Here is a 17623-nt window from a genome sequence, read left to right on the forward strand (position 1 = left end):
GCCCCATGGTGGTCAGACTTCCACATGTCAGCCCAGGGCTCCCAGAGGCTGCTCTAGAAGACTAAGGTAGATGCTGCAAGGCTACTTTTGACTCGGCCTTGAAAGTCACGTAGCATCACTTCCACCGTGTTCTACTGGTAGCAAGCAAGTCACAGAGCTAGCCCAGGTTCAAGAGAAAGGGCAAGAAACTTCACAGGAGAGTGAATACCCTTGGGTGGTGGTGCAGGCATCGGGGGAACAAGCTGGCACAGCCTCCCTCTGCGTGGGGCTGGGGGACAGAACCTGAAGTGAGGGCAGGGCCAGGAGAAGCTCAAGAGCCTCACTCCTTTGACTGGCTTTCCCAGGAACAAGAATCAAAGGACCAGTAACTCCCAAAGAGTCCCAACCACCTGAACTTCCAGATGATTCCATATTCTATTTCAATACTTTGCCCAAGTCAACTACTCAAAAAAGATACCATGTTCCAAGCGTTCACAACCACCTATTGTATTTGTACATGCTTATGTGTCTCAGCCGGATCTGTAGCTGTACACCCGCTGGTGGGCCTGCAGACCTAAGTGTCAGTCACCCAGGCTCTTCAACCTTCAAATCCTTCAGCCACTGAAAAATGCCAGTCCCTGGGAAACCGAGCCTGAGAATTCAACAGTGGCTGCTTGTTCTGGAAACGTTACGAGCTATAGTTCAGGTGGGAGCAGTGCCATTCCCAGAGTGCTGCTGGTTGCTCCAACCCTGTGCAGGGTGGACCTCAGACACAGCCCGAGGGGGGAGGCTGGTGGGCAGCTGGGATGCAGGCCACAGACCCCACCTTTTAGCAAAGACACAGCCTCCAGGGAGAAAGCGACAAGTGGCCTCACAGATGTCAGGAATCCACATGGAAGCACTCATGCGCAGAACTGATAACTCCCTGTAAAATGTTCCTCCTTCACAACAGAACTCTCTCAGGTGAAGATGAGCGGGCTTAATCAGAGAGACCTGGGCTCGAGCCCTAGCTGGATGACCCTGGAAAAGTCATGGAACCTCCCCGAATCTCCTTAGTAAAACGGAGGAGAATGTTGCTTGCCTCACCACTGGTAAAACTAAATGACGGGACACACAGAAAGTACCTAGCATAGTGTGGCATTTGATAAGCATTCAGCAACTGAGTGTCTTAGATGTTGTTATGGGGTTGGTAACCCCAGCAGCTGCTGCCAACATCCGTCTCCTCGCCACTTCCCTGGCCCAGTGTAGATGAATCGCTCCAAATTAGCACTGACCAACAGACACATCATGTGAGCTAAATGTAGAGATTGCAATTTTCCAGCAAGCCCATTAAAAAAAATAAAAAGAAATGAGAAATTCATTTTGATAACATATTTTATTTAATCCAATCTATCAAAATGTTATTTCGATCCATAACCAGTATAAAATTATTACAAAATATTTTACATCCTTTTTTTTATATGAAATCTTTGAAATCAGCATATACTTACACTTATTTACAGAACATCTGAATTTGGACATATACCATTTCGGTGGTCAATGGCCACGTGTGGCTATGCTGGGTCAGCCTACAGGATGGCACAGGTCCAGGAGAATAAGCTGGGTGGCCCTCCCTGTTCAGAGCTAAGCGGCCTGGATGTTGGCAGAAATCCGGCCTGTCTTGAAGATGCAAGAGCCCTCCCCTCACAGCCCCCACCCCCAAGGATAATAACTATTTTTACAATACTTTCCAGCTGAGTTTGAAGAGAAGAAAAAGAAAGGCAAATTACCATGAAAACAAATGGTTTATTTTTCTTTATATCCATAGCAAATTAGGAACAATACACAATCATACAGAACCTTGCCTCTCCTAATGGAAAGCATACTCTTTATTTGTACAAATGAAAAAAAAAACAAGCACCATGGCTTTGACTTGGAGCCAGCAAGGTCAGGGACCATCAGGACCCAGACAGGACATGGTGAAATGGATCATCTTCCACAGAAGGGAGTGCTGGGGTTGCCTGGAGATCCCCACCCAGAGAGGGGCCCAGGGAGCCACAGATAATGACAACTGAGGTTGCACTAATCTGGGCCAGCCCCTGGCTCTACAGACCTCTGGGCTCACCTGCATTCAGAGCTGAGCATGTAAATTTGGGCATAAAACATAGAAGTTAAGGTTTGGGGGTGGGGGTGGAGAAAAAAGCCCTAGAAGAGATGGAGGTTGAAGGAAACAGAGTGGTATAATGAAGAAACACCTTAATCCTCTGCCTCCTGCTAATGTCAAAGTAAGAAAAGATGTGAGATTTTAAAACAATGAAACTAGACCACTTCCTTACACCATACACAAAAATAAACTCAAAGCAGATTAAAGACCTAAATGTGAGACCTGAAACCATAAAAATCCTAGAAGAGAGCACCGGCAGTACTCATTCTGACATCAGCTGTGGCAACATCTTTCTAGATCTGTCTCCTGAGGCAAGGGGATCAAAAACAAACTAGTGGGACGACATCAAAATAAAAAGCTCTGCACAGCAAAGGAAACCATCAATAGAACAAAAAGACAACCTACTGAATGGGAGAAGATATTTGCAAATGATATATCCAATAGGGGGTAATATCCAAAATATATAAAGAGCTTATACAAAAAAAAAAATCTGATTAAACAATAGGCAGAGGACCCAAACAGACATTACTCCAAAGAAGACAACCAGATGGCTGACAGACACGTGAAAAGATGCTCAATATCACTCATCCTCAGGGAAATGCAAATCAAAACCACAATGAGCTATTACCTCACACCTGTTAGAATGGCTAAAATCAAGAGAAGAAACAGCAAGTGTTGTGAGGATGTGGAGAAAAGGGAGCCCTCATGCACTGTTGGGGTGAATGCAAGCTGGTGCAGCCACTGCGGATAACAGTGTGGAGGTGTCTCACCAAATTAAAAATAGAAATACTATATCATCCAGTAATTCCACCCCTGGGTATCCACCCAGGGAAAATGAAAACAGTAAAATATGAAAAAGACATACATACCTCTATATTTATTGCAGCATTATTTACAATAGCCAAGATATGGAAGTAGTCTAAGTGTCTACTGATAGATTACTTCTAGTAAAGAAAATGTGATATATAGATATGCAATGGAATATTACATATATTATGGCTGTATAATATTCCAATGCACATATATATAGAAATACTATATGATATATATGTCCATATATATATATATGCAATGGAATATTATACAGTTTTAAAAAAGGATGTGGTCATGCCACACGAGGCAACATGGATGGATCTTATGCTAAGACAAGCCAGACAGAGAAAGATAAATACCATATGACTCCACTTACAAACAGAATCTTAAAGAATGAATAAACGAAGAGTGGAATCAGAACTACAGAGTACAAACTGATGATTGCCGGAGGGGGTACAGGGATGGGCAAAACAGGCAAAGGGAAGAGGGAGCTATAGGCTTCCAGTTATGGAATGAGTAAGGCATGGGAGTAAGAAGTGCAGTGTAAGGAATACAGTCAATATTATAATAGTGATGTATGAGGACAGGTGGTACTCTTGTGGTGAGCAGAGCATAAGGTATAAAGTTGTCGAATCACTAAGTTGTGCACCTGAAATCAATATAACATGTGTCAACTCTACTCAAACTTAAAAAATTAAAATAAAAAACTTAAAAATAAAAACAATGGGACCCTGGAATGCCATTAAAAAAATAATCAAACGAAAAAAATTTAAAAATCCTTGGTAGAGATTTTTTTTAAGAGGTCTTCCTGGGGCACCTGGCTGGCTCAGTCAGTTAAGTGTCTGCCTTCAGCTCAGGTCATGATCTCAGGGTCCTGGGATCCAGTCCTGAGTGGGCTCCCTGCTCAGTGGGGAGTCTGCTTCTCCCTTTTCCCACACCGCTTCCCACTGCTTGTGCTCTGGCTTTCACGCTTTCTCTCAAATAAATAAAAAATAATAATAATAAAATAAAAATTAAAAAAAAATCTTAAAGAAAAAAAAAAAAAAAGAAGAACAGATCTCCTGGAAACAGGAGATGGGCCCATTAACTGTGCATGATTCTTTCCAGACTTAGGAATCTCCGTTTGCCTGGACGGCACCTGGAAAGACAGGCTTAAGATGACATTTGGTCAGATGCCACTCATTTGGTGAGATGCCACTCAGATGAAGAACTGAGTTTTACAAAGAGGGTTTTGTGGGAGCAGAAGAACAAGGGCAATTCTAAACCCATTTTTCTATTTGATACTCAGCCTCTATAAAGTTTAACACCTCTGATGAAGAACAAAAAGCAAACTGAAACTCCATCTGCATAGAGGTCACTCTGAACATCTTTACCTTAAATGACACACAGAGACCAGGAAAAGACCAGGAAATGGACTGAAGGTACTCAAGTTCCAAATCTACTAATCCATTCCCATTTGTTTCATTTTCTGTTTATTTTTTCAATAAATTGGAGAGAATGTGCAGAAAGAATGGCCCCTGACTGAGCTAACTTTACTCTTCCCAGAGCTGAGTTCCCAGATGCTAAAGATGGTTCTCCATCCATGACGCGGACGTCCAACACCGAAGGCTGGCTTCCTGCCTGGGGAGCAGTGGCTGCAGCTTCACTACCTCCTACATCTCGACATGACCACAACCGACACCCGGCGGGACAATCAGGTATTCAATACCTGTCATCAGCAGAAATATTGGGAGTTACACATTATTCTCTTAAACCTTCATGGTGGGTTCAGAATCAAGTTACTACTTCATGCATATTCATTTCTTTTGACTCCCACACAGGCCAGGTTTAGAGTTTTAATCCAATTTTTATTTTATTTATTTATTTTTATTATTACTTTTTTAATCCAATTTTTAATCTGGGATGAAAAATATACTTCTGTGTTCAATGATTTGAAACCTCCTCTGAGCCATCCGGGAATTAGACGGATTAAAAGCTTTAAGGAATATGAATATAAATGTGTGTGCTTGTGTGTATACATAGGTTCTGTTTGTTTCACTGTCCAGGGAGCATATCCATCAGTAATTATAAAGTTTATTCCCTCTGATGATCATGTAGGAGCAAGTTAACCTAATAGTGGGCAAAAAAAAAAAAGAAAAAAAAAGAATGTATGAAGTCAACACAACATGACACACAGCCACAAAAAAAGGCTTCAGCACCCACTCTGGAGTGATAGTGTCCTTACTAGTGTTTGCCCCTCATTGCTGCCCCAGCCCCCAGGGGAAGCCCTCCCAAGGAATTTTATCTGTGCTCATAAGCGGGTGAGTGTGGGCTCCAGGCAGCACACGAGAGCAAAGGAAGGACGACCCCCTGGAAGAGTCTCTAAAGATATAAAACACAACACAACACAAAAAGTGCAGTGAAATACCTTGAACCCACCACCAGGTGGTCAAAGCAGTTTTTGGCGGCCGGTGTTGAATACGGAGGCCTGTGTGTCAATCAAGTGAGCAGAGCCATCCCCAGGAGGGACCTCCCCATACACATACCCTGCATCTGGGTTTACATGGCGTGGTCAGCAGGGCTCGAGTGAGCCTCTTGAAGCAGGAAGACACAACCCAGTGCATTCTCTGCAGCAGCCCGGAGACCGCCGGAGAGAGCTCTCCTTGATGCCCTGAGAAGTGGGGGCCTCAGTGTCCCTGCTTTCTTCCTCCTGACACATGCGACAGGGAGTTCCAAGGCTCAGGGGCTGCTCACTCCAGCTGGCAGCCTGGGAGTCTACTCTTCCTGCCTTCAGGAGCTCTTCTGCTCCGAGAAAACCAGCAAGGCCTCTCCAAGTCCACCGAGCAGGAGGCTGCAAGAAATAGCAAGAGATTAGCTTTCTGGTCCCTCGAGTATGGAGGCTGCATACCCATTGAGCTGCCCAGTGCCCACCTGCAGCAGGGCAAGGGGTCCCTCATTCTGTGGCAGAGACCTTCTCATCCCCTGCCTAACCTGCCCTGCTGTCAGGTCGGGCCTGGTGATCCCAAGTAAACGTCAGCTGTGTGGCAGGAGGGGAGAGGGCTGCAAGGTGGGGTTGGAGCCTTTCTCCCTGGGAAGCAGGGGTGGTATCCCGCTCATCCTGACCCGGCACAGGAGACTGTACTCCCGCAAATGCTCTGCAGCAGATGCAGAGGGGACAGGGCTTCCCATACAGCTGCTAGGGGGCCTTTTTGCAGAGGAGGCTTGATGACAGGACGACACCATGCAGGTATCCATAATCTTACCGTGACTGAAGTGACAGTCTCTGCACCCTGCTACTTCACTGAGACTAACAGAACAGTTAGAGATGAAAATACTAACGGCAAATCATGAATTTCCCACCGGAGCAGAAAGAAATATAGTCAGTGATTTGAAAATGAAAAGGTAGTGGGAACACTGCAGACGGTGAGAAGGAGGAGTTGACTATTTTAACATGCCTCTAATTAATTAATAAGATTTTATTTATTTATTTGACAGAGGGGAGATCCAAAGAGCACAAGCAGGGGGAGTGGCAGAGGAAGAGAGCTGAGCAGAGAGCCCAATGCAGGACTCGATCCCAGGACCCTGGGATCATGACCTGAGCCGAAGGCAGGTGCTTAACCGACTGAGCCACCCAGGCGTCCCCACATGCCTCACATTTAATACATCCAGAGGTCTGTACATTTTCTATCTTAAACTTCTCAGCAGACAATCTGCTGTCTGAATCCTCAAATTCTTCCCAAAAAGCACTTCTGGGGACCGGCTGGGCCGTCACTGAAGGATTATGATGGGAGGTCCCTGGTGATGAAATGCTCTGGATCAGAGGTGCCAATGGCCTTTCGGTTCCATGTGTGCCTCCATCCATGTACCCACATGCAGCACACACACACCTAGGCCGTGGCGTCTTTACATGTCCAACACACACCCAGGGCACCCAATATATGAGACACATGGTGGCTGTGAACATTCCCAGTGAGAAATGTCACCTATGTGAGTGACTCTGACATAAAGAAAACTTGTACCATTTACCTCGTTCAGCACAGGGATGAACTAAGTGTGAGACTATTAAAACAATAAAGTGAGTTCAAACTGTGGCTCAGGTGTTTACCAGCTACGTGACCCTGTGCATGCTATCCAGCTTTCGTCTCGTCTGTGCCACGGGAGACGTCACATCCAGCAATCTCTGTGAGGCTGGAAAGGGTATACATGAAGCCATCACCCCCACACTTGGCCTGTAATGGACAAGTGATAAAATATTATCCTATCGGCTAGCTGACTGTCCTCCCAGGGCAGCAGTGTCTTCCTCACTGGCCCTCAGAGCTGGCTTCCTGATGCTGCTTGAAGACTTCACCTGGGGGGAACATCCCACTGCGCAAAGGGTTCAAGCCGGTGTCGATGGGCTTCTGACTCATGGAAGACCCTGGGCACATGGTTCCTCCCTCCAGGGGGAAGTCCTTCCTCAGGTTGACCCAACAGCTGCTTTTTACAACCTTGCCTGTGAGTCCCAGTTCTGCCTTTTAGAACAACAGAGAACAAATCTACTCCCTTCCCCCTGTCAACCCTAGAGAGGGAAAAGCCCCTAAACCACCATCATCTCCTCTCCCTGGTGACTACAGGCCTCTGAGTGAGAGCAGAGGCACTCGTTAGGTAGACAGTCACTGGGGGACGGGGCCAGGAGGGTGTCCCACCCCCCAGGGAGGGGAACAGCTGGGATGGAAAGGTGAGAGCGTGAGGGGGATGGATGCCTGGTCTCCAAAGCTCCAAGTTGGAATGTACTTTCTTCTTTGCCCAGAAATACTATGAATAGTGGCAATAAGTCCCTAAATTCTCTTTAATGCACATTTAACTCATAATAATGCAACTGAAATTAGCATTTACGTTAGAGGTGAAACAAATGCCCGAGGACCTTCCTAGATCTATAATCATCTTTTTTTTTAAAGACAATTTTTAAAAAATTTTATTTATTTACTTATGATAGTCACAGAGAGAGAGAGAGAGAGAGGCAGAGACACAGGCAGAGGGAGAAGCAGGCTCCATGCACCGGGAGCCCGACGTGGGATTCGATCCCGGGTCTCCAGGATCGCGCCCTGGGCCAAAGGCAGGCGCTAAACCGCTGCGCCACCCAGGGATCCCTATAATCATCGTTTAAAGGATTGCTTCTGTAAGAAACTGGGGTCCAAGTTCCAGAAGACCATATGTGGAAACACGACCCATTTGTGCTGGTGCCTGGTCTAATTCAGGGACATCTCTTTGGATGAAGAAGTAACTGAACGGGAAGCCATTCTTTTGGTCCAGAGGCTCAGCCCTGAACGCCAGGCTTTTCCTTTTACACAGATCTTACTGTTCCTTTCAACATCCCTTAAAGAACACACACACACACACACACACACACACACACACACACACACACACGTCTTCTTAACACCCCCCACCCCCACCAGCACCCCCAGGCAAATTCAGAGTCACTGTGACCTGGCGCACAGGCTGCACGGGCCTTTGGCCTTGGGAGGGGCTTATTTCTGCAAATGTAACGGGGGGCTCAGTCATTTCTGCAGCTTCCAGTAATCCTCCGCAGTCACCAGGGAGAAGAATAGGCTATGGGCTGGCTCTTTGCCCCTTCTCCCCCCACGGCCTTAGAACAATGCTGAAGTGTAATAACCTTGCATTTCATCCGCTGGGCTTAGCTATTTCATGAAACACCAAAGCAGCTTAGTGAATGCTCAGAAGGAAACAAACCTTGGTTCAAGTTTACTGGTAAGAGAGCCAGGGAGGTAAGCTTTGATGTTGTTTTCTAAACAGCAGGAGAAGCTGACACAGGGCGCAGGAATCTTAATAGCATTACAACTATTTAAGTCAGGGCCTCACTGAACTGTTGGCAAATCTTGTAATCCCCATCATTCCTGAAGTCAACACACTTCATCTAACGAAGGCATACGCACCAGATTGTAGACCTTACCCAGCCAGAAACATCCATCACTAGCTTCTCTTTGGGGTGTGTGTGTGTGTGGGGGGGGTTTCAGGGTCCCTCCAGTCTTTGCCCATCAGAAGAGGCCTCAACTGTACATTCATTATTGTGCTCATTCAAGCACCTACTGACCCCATGAGATGGGGCAGAGCCTGTACCCTTTTCTGGCTGGGGGCCCAGCACTACATGCAGCGCCTAATAAATATTTTTTCCATGAATGATGATGAATTCTTATCCTTGCTCCCCCTGCTCCCATCCATGTTCCAAACTATTTTGGCTTTTTTTCTTTTCCACGAAAAGCTATTTGCCTAATGTGCCACTCTCTTGGAGGCTTGCTGAGGGGGACAGTTCACAATCTGATAAATTACTCTGTGTGGAGAGGTAATGTGGACAGTTCTCTAGAAGGCTCTTCTTAGCATTTTAGAGTTTTTGCATTTTTTTAACGAAAATGGAAAACTGATCAATTTCCATCACTGTGATCCTAGCTGCACTCTGGGGTGTGCTGGGGGGAGTAGTACTTCCTTCACCCCTGAATTCACTCTTCCTATAAAGAGGCTTGGGCAGTCTCTGTGCAGTGTCTGAAAATAAAGGCAGAAGACATCGTGTGTGGGAGGCTTGTGCTAAGATCCAGCATGTTGGTAACTCATGATCAATGGCGGGCTCCGTGAACGATCAGCAAAGGCAAAGGCAAGAAGGGATCACAGAATCCTCAGAACAAAGAGGTTGTGTTTGGATTATTTGTTTTCTCTTCTTGTATCTAAATACTTGCAAAGGTAAGAGTCTCTCCTACTCTAAAAAGGATTCAAAGAAGGGGCACCCACAACTAATTCTACTCAACAGGGACATTGCTCACGGCTCAGAATTTTTTCTTTTGTACGTGTTGGATCCGCTTTGCTGAAATTCTGGAATAGAGGAGTACATATTGATATGTAGCATGAAACTCTGTTGGTTAAAAGTGAATAATTAAATATTCATCTGGGTATTTAAATTCTGGGCTTGCAACAGATTGTTTTTATAATAAAAACAAGATAATTTGTCGGATAAGAGCAATTGCTTTTAAGAAAAGACTTTAAAAAGTTGACCAACATTGGTACTTAGGTTTATAATTTTTCTCGGTATGGGATGTAGAAGACTGGCCACTCATTTATTCAGTCCTTAGGGCTAGGCGGTGAGCCACACAAGTACATGAGTGTGGTTCCCCTCCTGGAGGAGCTCACAGCCACAGGAAGATGGGGTGTGCACATCTACCTGTCACTTAGCATGGTGTGTGCTGCACACAGAGAGGGTGGGAGGGGCTTCTGAGAACCAGACACACAGGTTGACCAAATCTCTAACTCAGGAGATAAGCAAGCTGCTAAGTCTTGCCGAAATTTTAAATGGCATTTTCTCCACTAACCACCGCAAACCTTTACATCCCTGATTCCCAACTGGGGTAGTTCTGCTCCCAAGGGGAGCAGGTGCTATTGGCATCCAGTGGGATAGGGCTCAGGTTTGCATCTAATAACCCTATAAGGCATAGGACAACCCCCCTACAACAAATTATCTGGCCCCAAATATCAACAGTGCTGAGGTGAAAAACCCTACTTCAGATGATGATGTTTCGTGCAGCTAAGCTGCCAGCCAACCCCCCCCCCCCCACACCCCCAAAAGGTAGATAATGACACGTCATGCACTCATTTCCTGGATGGTTGACCTCGCTGGGGCCACACACTGTGTCTGTAGCCTCAGAGCCCACCAAACACCTTTTGTGAAATGAACGAATATATGTGCAAATGGAGGCTCTCAGACGTAGCTGATACAGGGTCGTCTGGTCTCAGCCAGCCTGGTGTGGTGGAGGCTGCGCTGACTTCAAGAGTCCATGTCCTTGTAAGGGGGCAGTCTCTATTCCAGCAGCTGGGGCCATGTGGAAGTACAGGCCCAAAGTAGCCATTGTTCCATATTTTCAAAAGAATCTGGAAACCTGGACCTTTATGGGGAAATCACCTGACTTCTCAACGTCAACCAATTTAAAATTTGCAAACCAAACAAGAAACAACGACGATACAGGCAAACACAGGAGGTCCCAACAAAACAGTTCTGCAGTCCCTGCCCTTTGTGACTTCTGATCAGTTCTAGGCTCCCGCAAGACAGAGGACAGCCCTGCCGGCGCCCAGGCTCTGAGAGCCGGTCAGCCAGGCTCAGCTTGAGCACACCAGTCTGTGGACAGTGCAGACTAGTTCTGTGCAAAAGACAGGAAATCTGAAATACAGCCTGACACTCCTCCTCTGGTGGTTCACTTTGTGGTTGGAAAATTCTTTGGGGCTGAAAACACACCATCCTTAAACTCAAGAGTTCTCAAAAATCAGGAAATTCCAAAGTCAAGGTTCCTTTTGCAATAATCACACATGCTGTTTCCTTGATTTGGGTACACACAGGCTTTCTTTCCATTTTGTTCAGGGCATACCCATCAAGTTCACAGGACATGAAAGAGCCTGCAGGCTTGGCCTCTTACAGACTGCTGCTGTGATAGTCAGCCTTAGCATTTCCTCCCTGCTGGAGGAATCTCACTCCTCTATTTCTCACACTCGGCTCAACACCTGGGTTTTTAAAATTCATTCTGAAATTCTGTACAAAATACAGTAGTCGGAAGTTTACTTGTGAGAAAGAAAAACACCATCAAGAATTTAGACTACTGCTATGTAGGTGAAGACATTGACATTTGGGGACAAGTCTCAAGAATGTATCAGGATATCTTGGCAGCTGGGCTTCTGGACGTCACCCACTGTGGGCGTCATGCCTTCCTGGAAGGACAGGTGCAGGGGAAGGAGGGGGGAGCATGGAATTAGCTCCCTTCCCCACAGCCGCAGCTCCGGTTCCAAATCACCAACATTCACCATTGGCACCTCCTGCCTCTCTATCCTTCCTGGTCTTCCCGGGGCCAGAAGGCCCAAATCCTCTTCCACCCGCAGCCTTGCTAAGCCTCTCTATTCTGCATAAGGTCCAGTTCAAGCCAGTTCCAAAGCCTTCCTGATGGTCCATCCCCTCTCCTTCCTTCAGCCCTCACATTTGCTGTGCATTCAAACCATGACTGTCTTATCCCACAAATTATCTTTATGATTTCCCTGCCCCTTCCCCTCCTTGAGCGCTGACATGTCTTTGCATGCAGCAGTCACACAATAAATACTTTCAGCTAACGGACAGAATTATAGTTTATGGTATTAACTAAGACAATGAGATCTTTTTTCTATAATCATTCCACTGGACATTCTGAGTTCACCATGTCAGACCCTCAACAAGAAATAGAGCTGTCTTGTCCTGAGTAATGCTCCTTCTGTGTTGCTGTCGAATTATCTAGAAGTTCTTTATAGATGATCATACTGGGGGGAGAAGAACACAAGGCCAATTTCTCTTGTATCTCCATTATGACCCACTTCTACCTAGACACTGTCTATACTGTGGGTAAATCCTTGGTGTTTGCCAAGTCAGGTTTAAGGAGGAACAGTAAGGTTATGGGGTCTTGGGCACACACAGGTCTGGTTTTGAATCCTTGTCTAGTCATAGTAGCTATAAAATCTTGGAAACATCACGTAATATATATAAAACTAGTAGTTCACCAACAGTGCTTATGCTTGTGTGGATAAGTGGCTGAAAGGTGTGTGGGTGATGTTCTATTTCTTAATCTGGATGCTGGTTATAGTAGGTTCGGTATAATCAGTTTGTGAAAATTCATCAAGTTGCATATTCATGACATATGCACTTCTCAAAATGTATATTTACAGGTCAATAAAATATATACCCCAAAAACCCATTCTTCAACATTTAAGAGGGAAAAAAAAATAGTAGCCTGATAAAACCCAAACAATGAATTTGCTTTTCCTCTCTCTGTGCCAAAGACTTACCATCCCACCATTGCATTGGTCAGGATCATATCAAACAGCAATACTGACAAGCCAGCTGTGATGACCTGCAGAAATAATTTCAACAAAAGGGCATTAGAGCAGCAGGACTTCGGTAACCTTCTCCAGAGCCCTTGTTTACAAGCTGAATTCATGTTAGTTCAGATTCCAGATGTCACTTGTTTTTACTTCATGTCCTTTTCCCCACACACTTGCTAGGCCCCTGTATTTAGTGCTTCCTCTGAGCTAAGCATTTGGTGGAGAAAATGCTAAGTCCTAGTCTATTTGGGAGGTGAATATCTTCATAGAAACACTTAACTTACAAACTCTTCAAAAGAGAGGCACACAGCCAGCATCTCACCCATCTCTCTCTAGGGCAGGCGGAGAATAAGAATATGCATTTCCATCTTGTCTTTATGTGCATAAATAATCCCCAAGCCCAGTTTTGCTCATTGATCTGTTCCCACATCCTCCAGATAAAAACTTAGCTGTCACCTTGCCTTTGCTCACAGCACCATCTCTCCCCCTGTCCCAATGTCCCTGTTTTTCTGGCCCATGATATAAGTTCCAAGAAACCAGGTGCTGCCTGGGGGAGGGAACAATTAAATCATTAATAAATTATTTGCAGGGGCACTGGCTGGCTCAGTTAGAGGAGCGTGTGACTCTTGATCTCAGGGTCATGAGTTTGAGCCCCTCGATGGGTGCCGAGATTACTAAAAAAATAAATAAACTTTAAAAAATTATTTGCAAATACCTAAAAGCCAAAAGAGGGAAGAGGTTATCCCTGCATCTCTCAGAGCTAGAAATGACAGAAAAGTCTCTTAGGAATGGCATTAAAGGGACTCACACTCCCATAGTATCACTAAACGGTTGGCACAAAGAGTGTGTGTGAACCAAAGACCCAACTCTGTCACCACTTGGAATGCCTGCTCAGGAAAAGATGTTTTTTCCCCAGAATTCTGTATTCTAAAATGCGAGTTGGCTTCCATTGGGAAGGTGAGCCTAAGGACATGCTTTCTTGCAGTGAGAAGGAGCAGGGAGTCATCATGGAATGGGTCCCTCAGGCTGGACACTCTGGGAAATGTGAAATGCCACCTCACTCAAGGGGACTCATGCTGTCCTAGAGGCCTCTCTTAGGGTCTCCAAGCTGGGAATCAGGCAGCAACCAGGTGGTCAGAAGGAAGGAGTACATTTAATGAGTCTCACCCTCATTCATTTACCATTTCAAAAAAAAGTCTGCAAATATAAACCAGGAACTTTCAGTACAGAAACTCTGTGAGGCTGTAGAACCTGTGTAATTTACCCACTTGAGGTCCCTCTCTCTTTGCTTCTTTTACTGATTTACAGCAAAAAAACACGACAGCAAAACAGACCTGTGTTTTCTTCAGGAACAAGAATGAGGTGGCGACCAGGTCAGTGAGACAATTGCAAAGCAAAACCCAAAGAACGTGCATGGAGAAAGAGGTTTATCAAAGTGCTGGGGGTGGGAGTGGGGGGCAGGTATCTTCAACAACAGGGTGAGTGGCAGCTGTTCTTCTCCTATCCTCCCCCATTTCATTTAACATTATACTTAGGACCTTCGCATCTATGGTCATAACTGAAAGGATCTCAAAATTTTATTAGCTTTCCATGCAACTGTCGGGTTTTGGGAACAAGGTTATACCGACCACATCAAGTTAGTGCATCCGCTTCCCTGCTTCCCTTCCTAATAAAGGATGAAGGTGATCTTTACTGAGGATGTTAACTCTGACTTGAATGCTTTGGACCTGGATGGACCTTCTAGTTGGGGCTGGCCTTTAACAGCCACTGTCTTAACCAAATCTTCCATTTTCCTTGATTCAAGTCTGTCATTTTCACTTTTTCCAAAAATGTGTTTCATCTAGGTTTTCTAACTCATTCACATTTCGCTATTTGGAAAGCAATACTATTTTTTCTCATTTGCACCCATGTTTGTTACCTTATGTTTTATTCTTATTTTTATTGTCATTTTCTTTTTTATTTTTCCTTCCTTAGTCTTAACCAAAGTTAAGTTTGTTAATCCCTCTTTACTTTTGCTGCTTCTTGGATATTTCCTGGGATGGAGCCAATGGGGATTTCTTAGAACCGCTGAAATAGGCTCGGTTCTGATGGATGGCCGTGATGTTGGCAGCTTGGTGCAACGGAACACCTCACTAAATTGATGAAGGATTCAACTGGCCTTTCCTCATTCTTCACCATTGTTTTTAGGCCCTTTGCCCCTTTATACCAGCTTTTCAAGGCCTTCTCTGATGGACTCATTCCTTATTCTCTGATTGAATCTCTCCACAGCTTCCATCTGGCGTGTGAGGCCGCCACCCCCCACACACTCTGGAGTCCTCACAGCCTGGGACACGCGCCTCCCTTCCTCTGTGCACTTCTTTAGCTCAGGACTAATCCTGTCTGCCGTGAGATAGACAACTGGCCTGCTTATTCCTATTAACTGCACCTTTTGCCAAGAAAAACACTTCTTAAAACTTCCAAACCAGCCCTTACTTGAAAGTAAGATTGGTTTAGGAGCCACACTGGTGCCTTTGCCATGTGCTGCTTCCTGGAAATGTTTGTACAGTCTCTTGCTTTTCTCCTGAGGCACTTTTTCAAACTTTTCTAAAGTTTTATCTCTCAATGAGCACATTTTCTGCTGGCTGAGACACTCACTAAAATTTCACAAATAGGTGTGTCTTACTGCTATAGTGAATGTATAGTGAAGTTGTCTACACTACAGAGCTACTGTGAAGTTCAACGGACCACTTTGTGATCTATTCAGTAGGAACCATTAGGCTTCTATCATAGGCTTCTCTACTTTTTTTTGCTTCCATTGCCAGCTCAAGCAGTCAGCATTAGAGGCATTTTCTCCCTCCCTCCCTCCGTGTCTCTCTCTCTCTCTCTCTCACACACACACACACACACACTCACTCACCAAAGCTCTGCCTCTTCACAAAAGTCATTGCTGAAGATGGGATTAGTAGCGGCCAGCAACGCCTCACCGAGAGGCAGACACTGGGCAGTCAGCCAGGCCAACTTGCCCACTAAGTGACTTGCACCCACACACCAACCTCACCATGTGTGAGGTTCAAATTCATGCCTCAGCAAAGTGAAAGATTTCTATATGCCATGGGCCATCAAGGCTGCTCAAGAATCCTCCAAAGTGGGAATGATACACCTGCTCATGCCAAGGGTCCATTCCACTTCCAGTTCCACCAAGGAACAAACAAAAGCCAGAAGTAGCTGAGGGTGCATGTCTGAGTGCAGAGTGTCCTACACGTGGTTACCTAGGGGAAGGACCTGAGAGGTGGAAGGGACTCCCCAAGATCAGGGGTGGGGGACCTGTGGCTAAGAGATAGAGGCTCCAGGGGCCTGGGACCTCAGAGCAGTGAGGAGTAGAACCAACGCCCTGCCTCCCAGGTCAGCCTTCTCTCACAGCCAAAAACAAGAAAGGGCCCATCCACATCACCTCCATACGGCTTTCTTTTTTTTAAGATTTTATTTTTTAAGTAATCTCTATGCCTAATGTGGGGCTTGCACTTACAACCCTGAGATCAAGAGTCACATGCTCTACTGACTGAGCCAGCCAGGCACCCCTCCATATAGTTTTCTTGGAAAATAAAAAAAAAAAGAATCCACTGAAAGCAGGGACTCCAACAGATATTTGCAAACCCATGTTCATAGCAGCATTATTCACAATAGCCCAAATTTGGAAGCAACCCAAGTATCCATCAATGGATGAACGCACAGGCAAAATGTGGTGCATAATTATTTAGCCTTTAAAAGGAAGGCAATTTGGACACAAGAACTCTAAAGACATTATAGTAGGCGAAATAAGCCAGATACAGAAGGACAAATATTGTAGCGTTCCACTTACATGAGCTACCTAGAGTAGTCACAGTTATAGAGACAGAAAGTAGAATGGAAGTGACCAGACCCTGGGCTGGAGGGGGGGAGGGGGGGAGACTGGAAGTGGGGAGTTAGTGTTAACGGGGACAGGGTTTCAGCTTTAGATGATGAAAAAGTTCGGGGTTTGGATGTCAGTAAACGTGTAAACTTTTTTTTTAACCCTTTAAAACAGCTAAAATCTGCTCTAGACTTTGAATTACTCTTGGCACTTGCCATTCAAGAGACTTCAGTAGCAGCCATTCCTAGCAATTGTTGTTCCTGCTTTCAGAAAGCACGTTTAAAAACACACATTTTTCCCCATAGAAGAAAGAGTCCTGTGGTCTGAGGAATGTCTCCGTCGCACACTCAGATCTGAACAACAAACACCAGGACCAGCCGTGGGCTGAGAGATGCCAACAACAGCAGAGCTCAATACATTGTGTCGGGCAGCGGGGCTTTGAACTTCCTGGCTTTGTCCACGGATGTCACAACCTCTGTGTTATTGAAGCAGATTTTGGTATTTAAAGCAGATCAGGCTTGTTTTTTAAACATTCATTTCGATCCTAAGACAAATTTTCTGTTTGTCTAAGGGAAGAAGAAAGGGGAATGGTTGTTGGTGGGAACCTGCCAGACAGTCGTGCATTTGGGGTGAGGGGGGATCAGAGTCAGGCTTGGTGTTTGTTATTGCTTTGCTGTTGTTGCTTAAATACATACGACTTAAGAAGAAAGGGATGGATCGCAGCACATAGAAAAGGCCCGACCCTCCTGCTTAAGCTAGTTGTAGGGTTCCAAACACGGTTTTAGACCATCACGTTTGCTCAACAAAGTCCCTCTGCCTGGAACAGTTTCATAGGCCTCCACAGACAATTCCCGCTCACTTTTTGAAAATCCATTTCTAGAAATCTTTTACAGCTTTTTATTAAGATTTATTTATTTTAGAGGGGGGAGCATGCACACGAGCGTGAGTGGGGAAGGGTACAGGGA

The 17623-nt window shown here is 45.4% G+C and overlaps 1 protein-coding gene across 15 annotated transcripts in view; it reads right to left on the reverse strand.

Annotated features, from left to right (window-relative positions):
- Window positions 1-1339: 1339 nt before the first annotated feature.
- Window positions 1340-17623, reverse strand: part of TMEM241 (transmembrane protein 241) — a 112179-nt gene continuing 95895 nt past the window's right edge. For 8 of the 15 annotated variants that reach the window (XR_012032416.1, XM_072829039.1, XM_072829035.1 and 5 more), the window contains 2 exons: window positions 12755-12819; window positions 1745-5765 (listed from right to left, as the gene is read on the reverse strand). Coding sequence is in view for 8 of the 15 variants with exons in the window: in XM_072829039.1 (XP_072685140.1) it covers window positions 5705-5765; window positions 12755-12819 (126 nt within the window). In the remaining 7 variants the exon portion in view is untranslated. Of the gene's footprint in view, window positions 5766-9729; window positions 9779-12754; window positions 12820-17623 lie in introns of all 15 variants that reach the window. The other 7 variants (XR_012032418.1, XR_012032417.1, XM_072829041.1 and 4 more) reach the window with 5 other exon arrangements.

This window comes from Canis lupus, chromosome 6, assembly GCF_048164855.1.
Source record: "Canis lupus baileyi chromosome 6, mCanLup2.hap1, whole genome shotgun sequence".
In the NCBI taxonomy this organism is placed as follows: domain Eukaryota; kingdom Metazoa; phylum Chordata; class Mammalia; order Carnivora; family Canidae; genus Canis; species Canis lupus.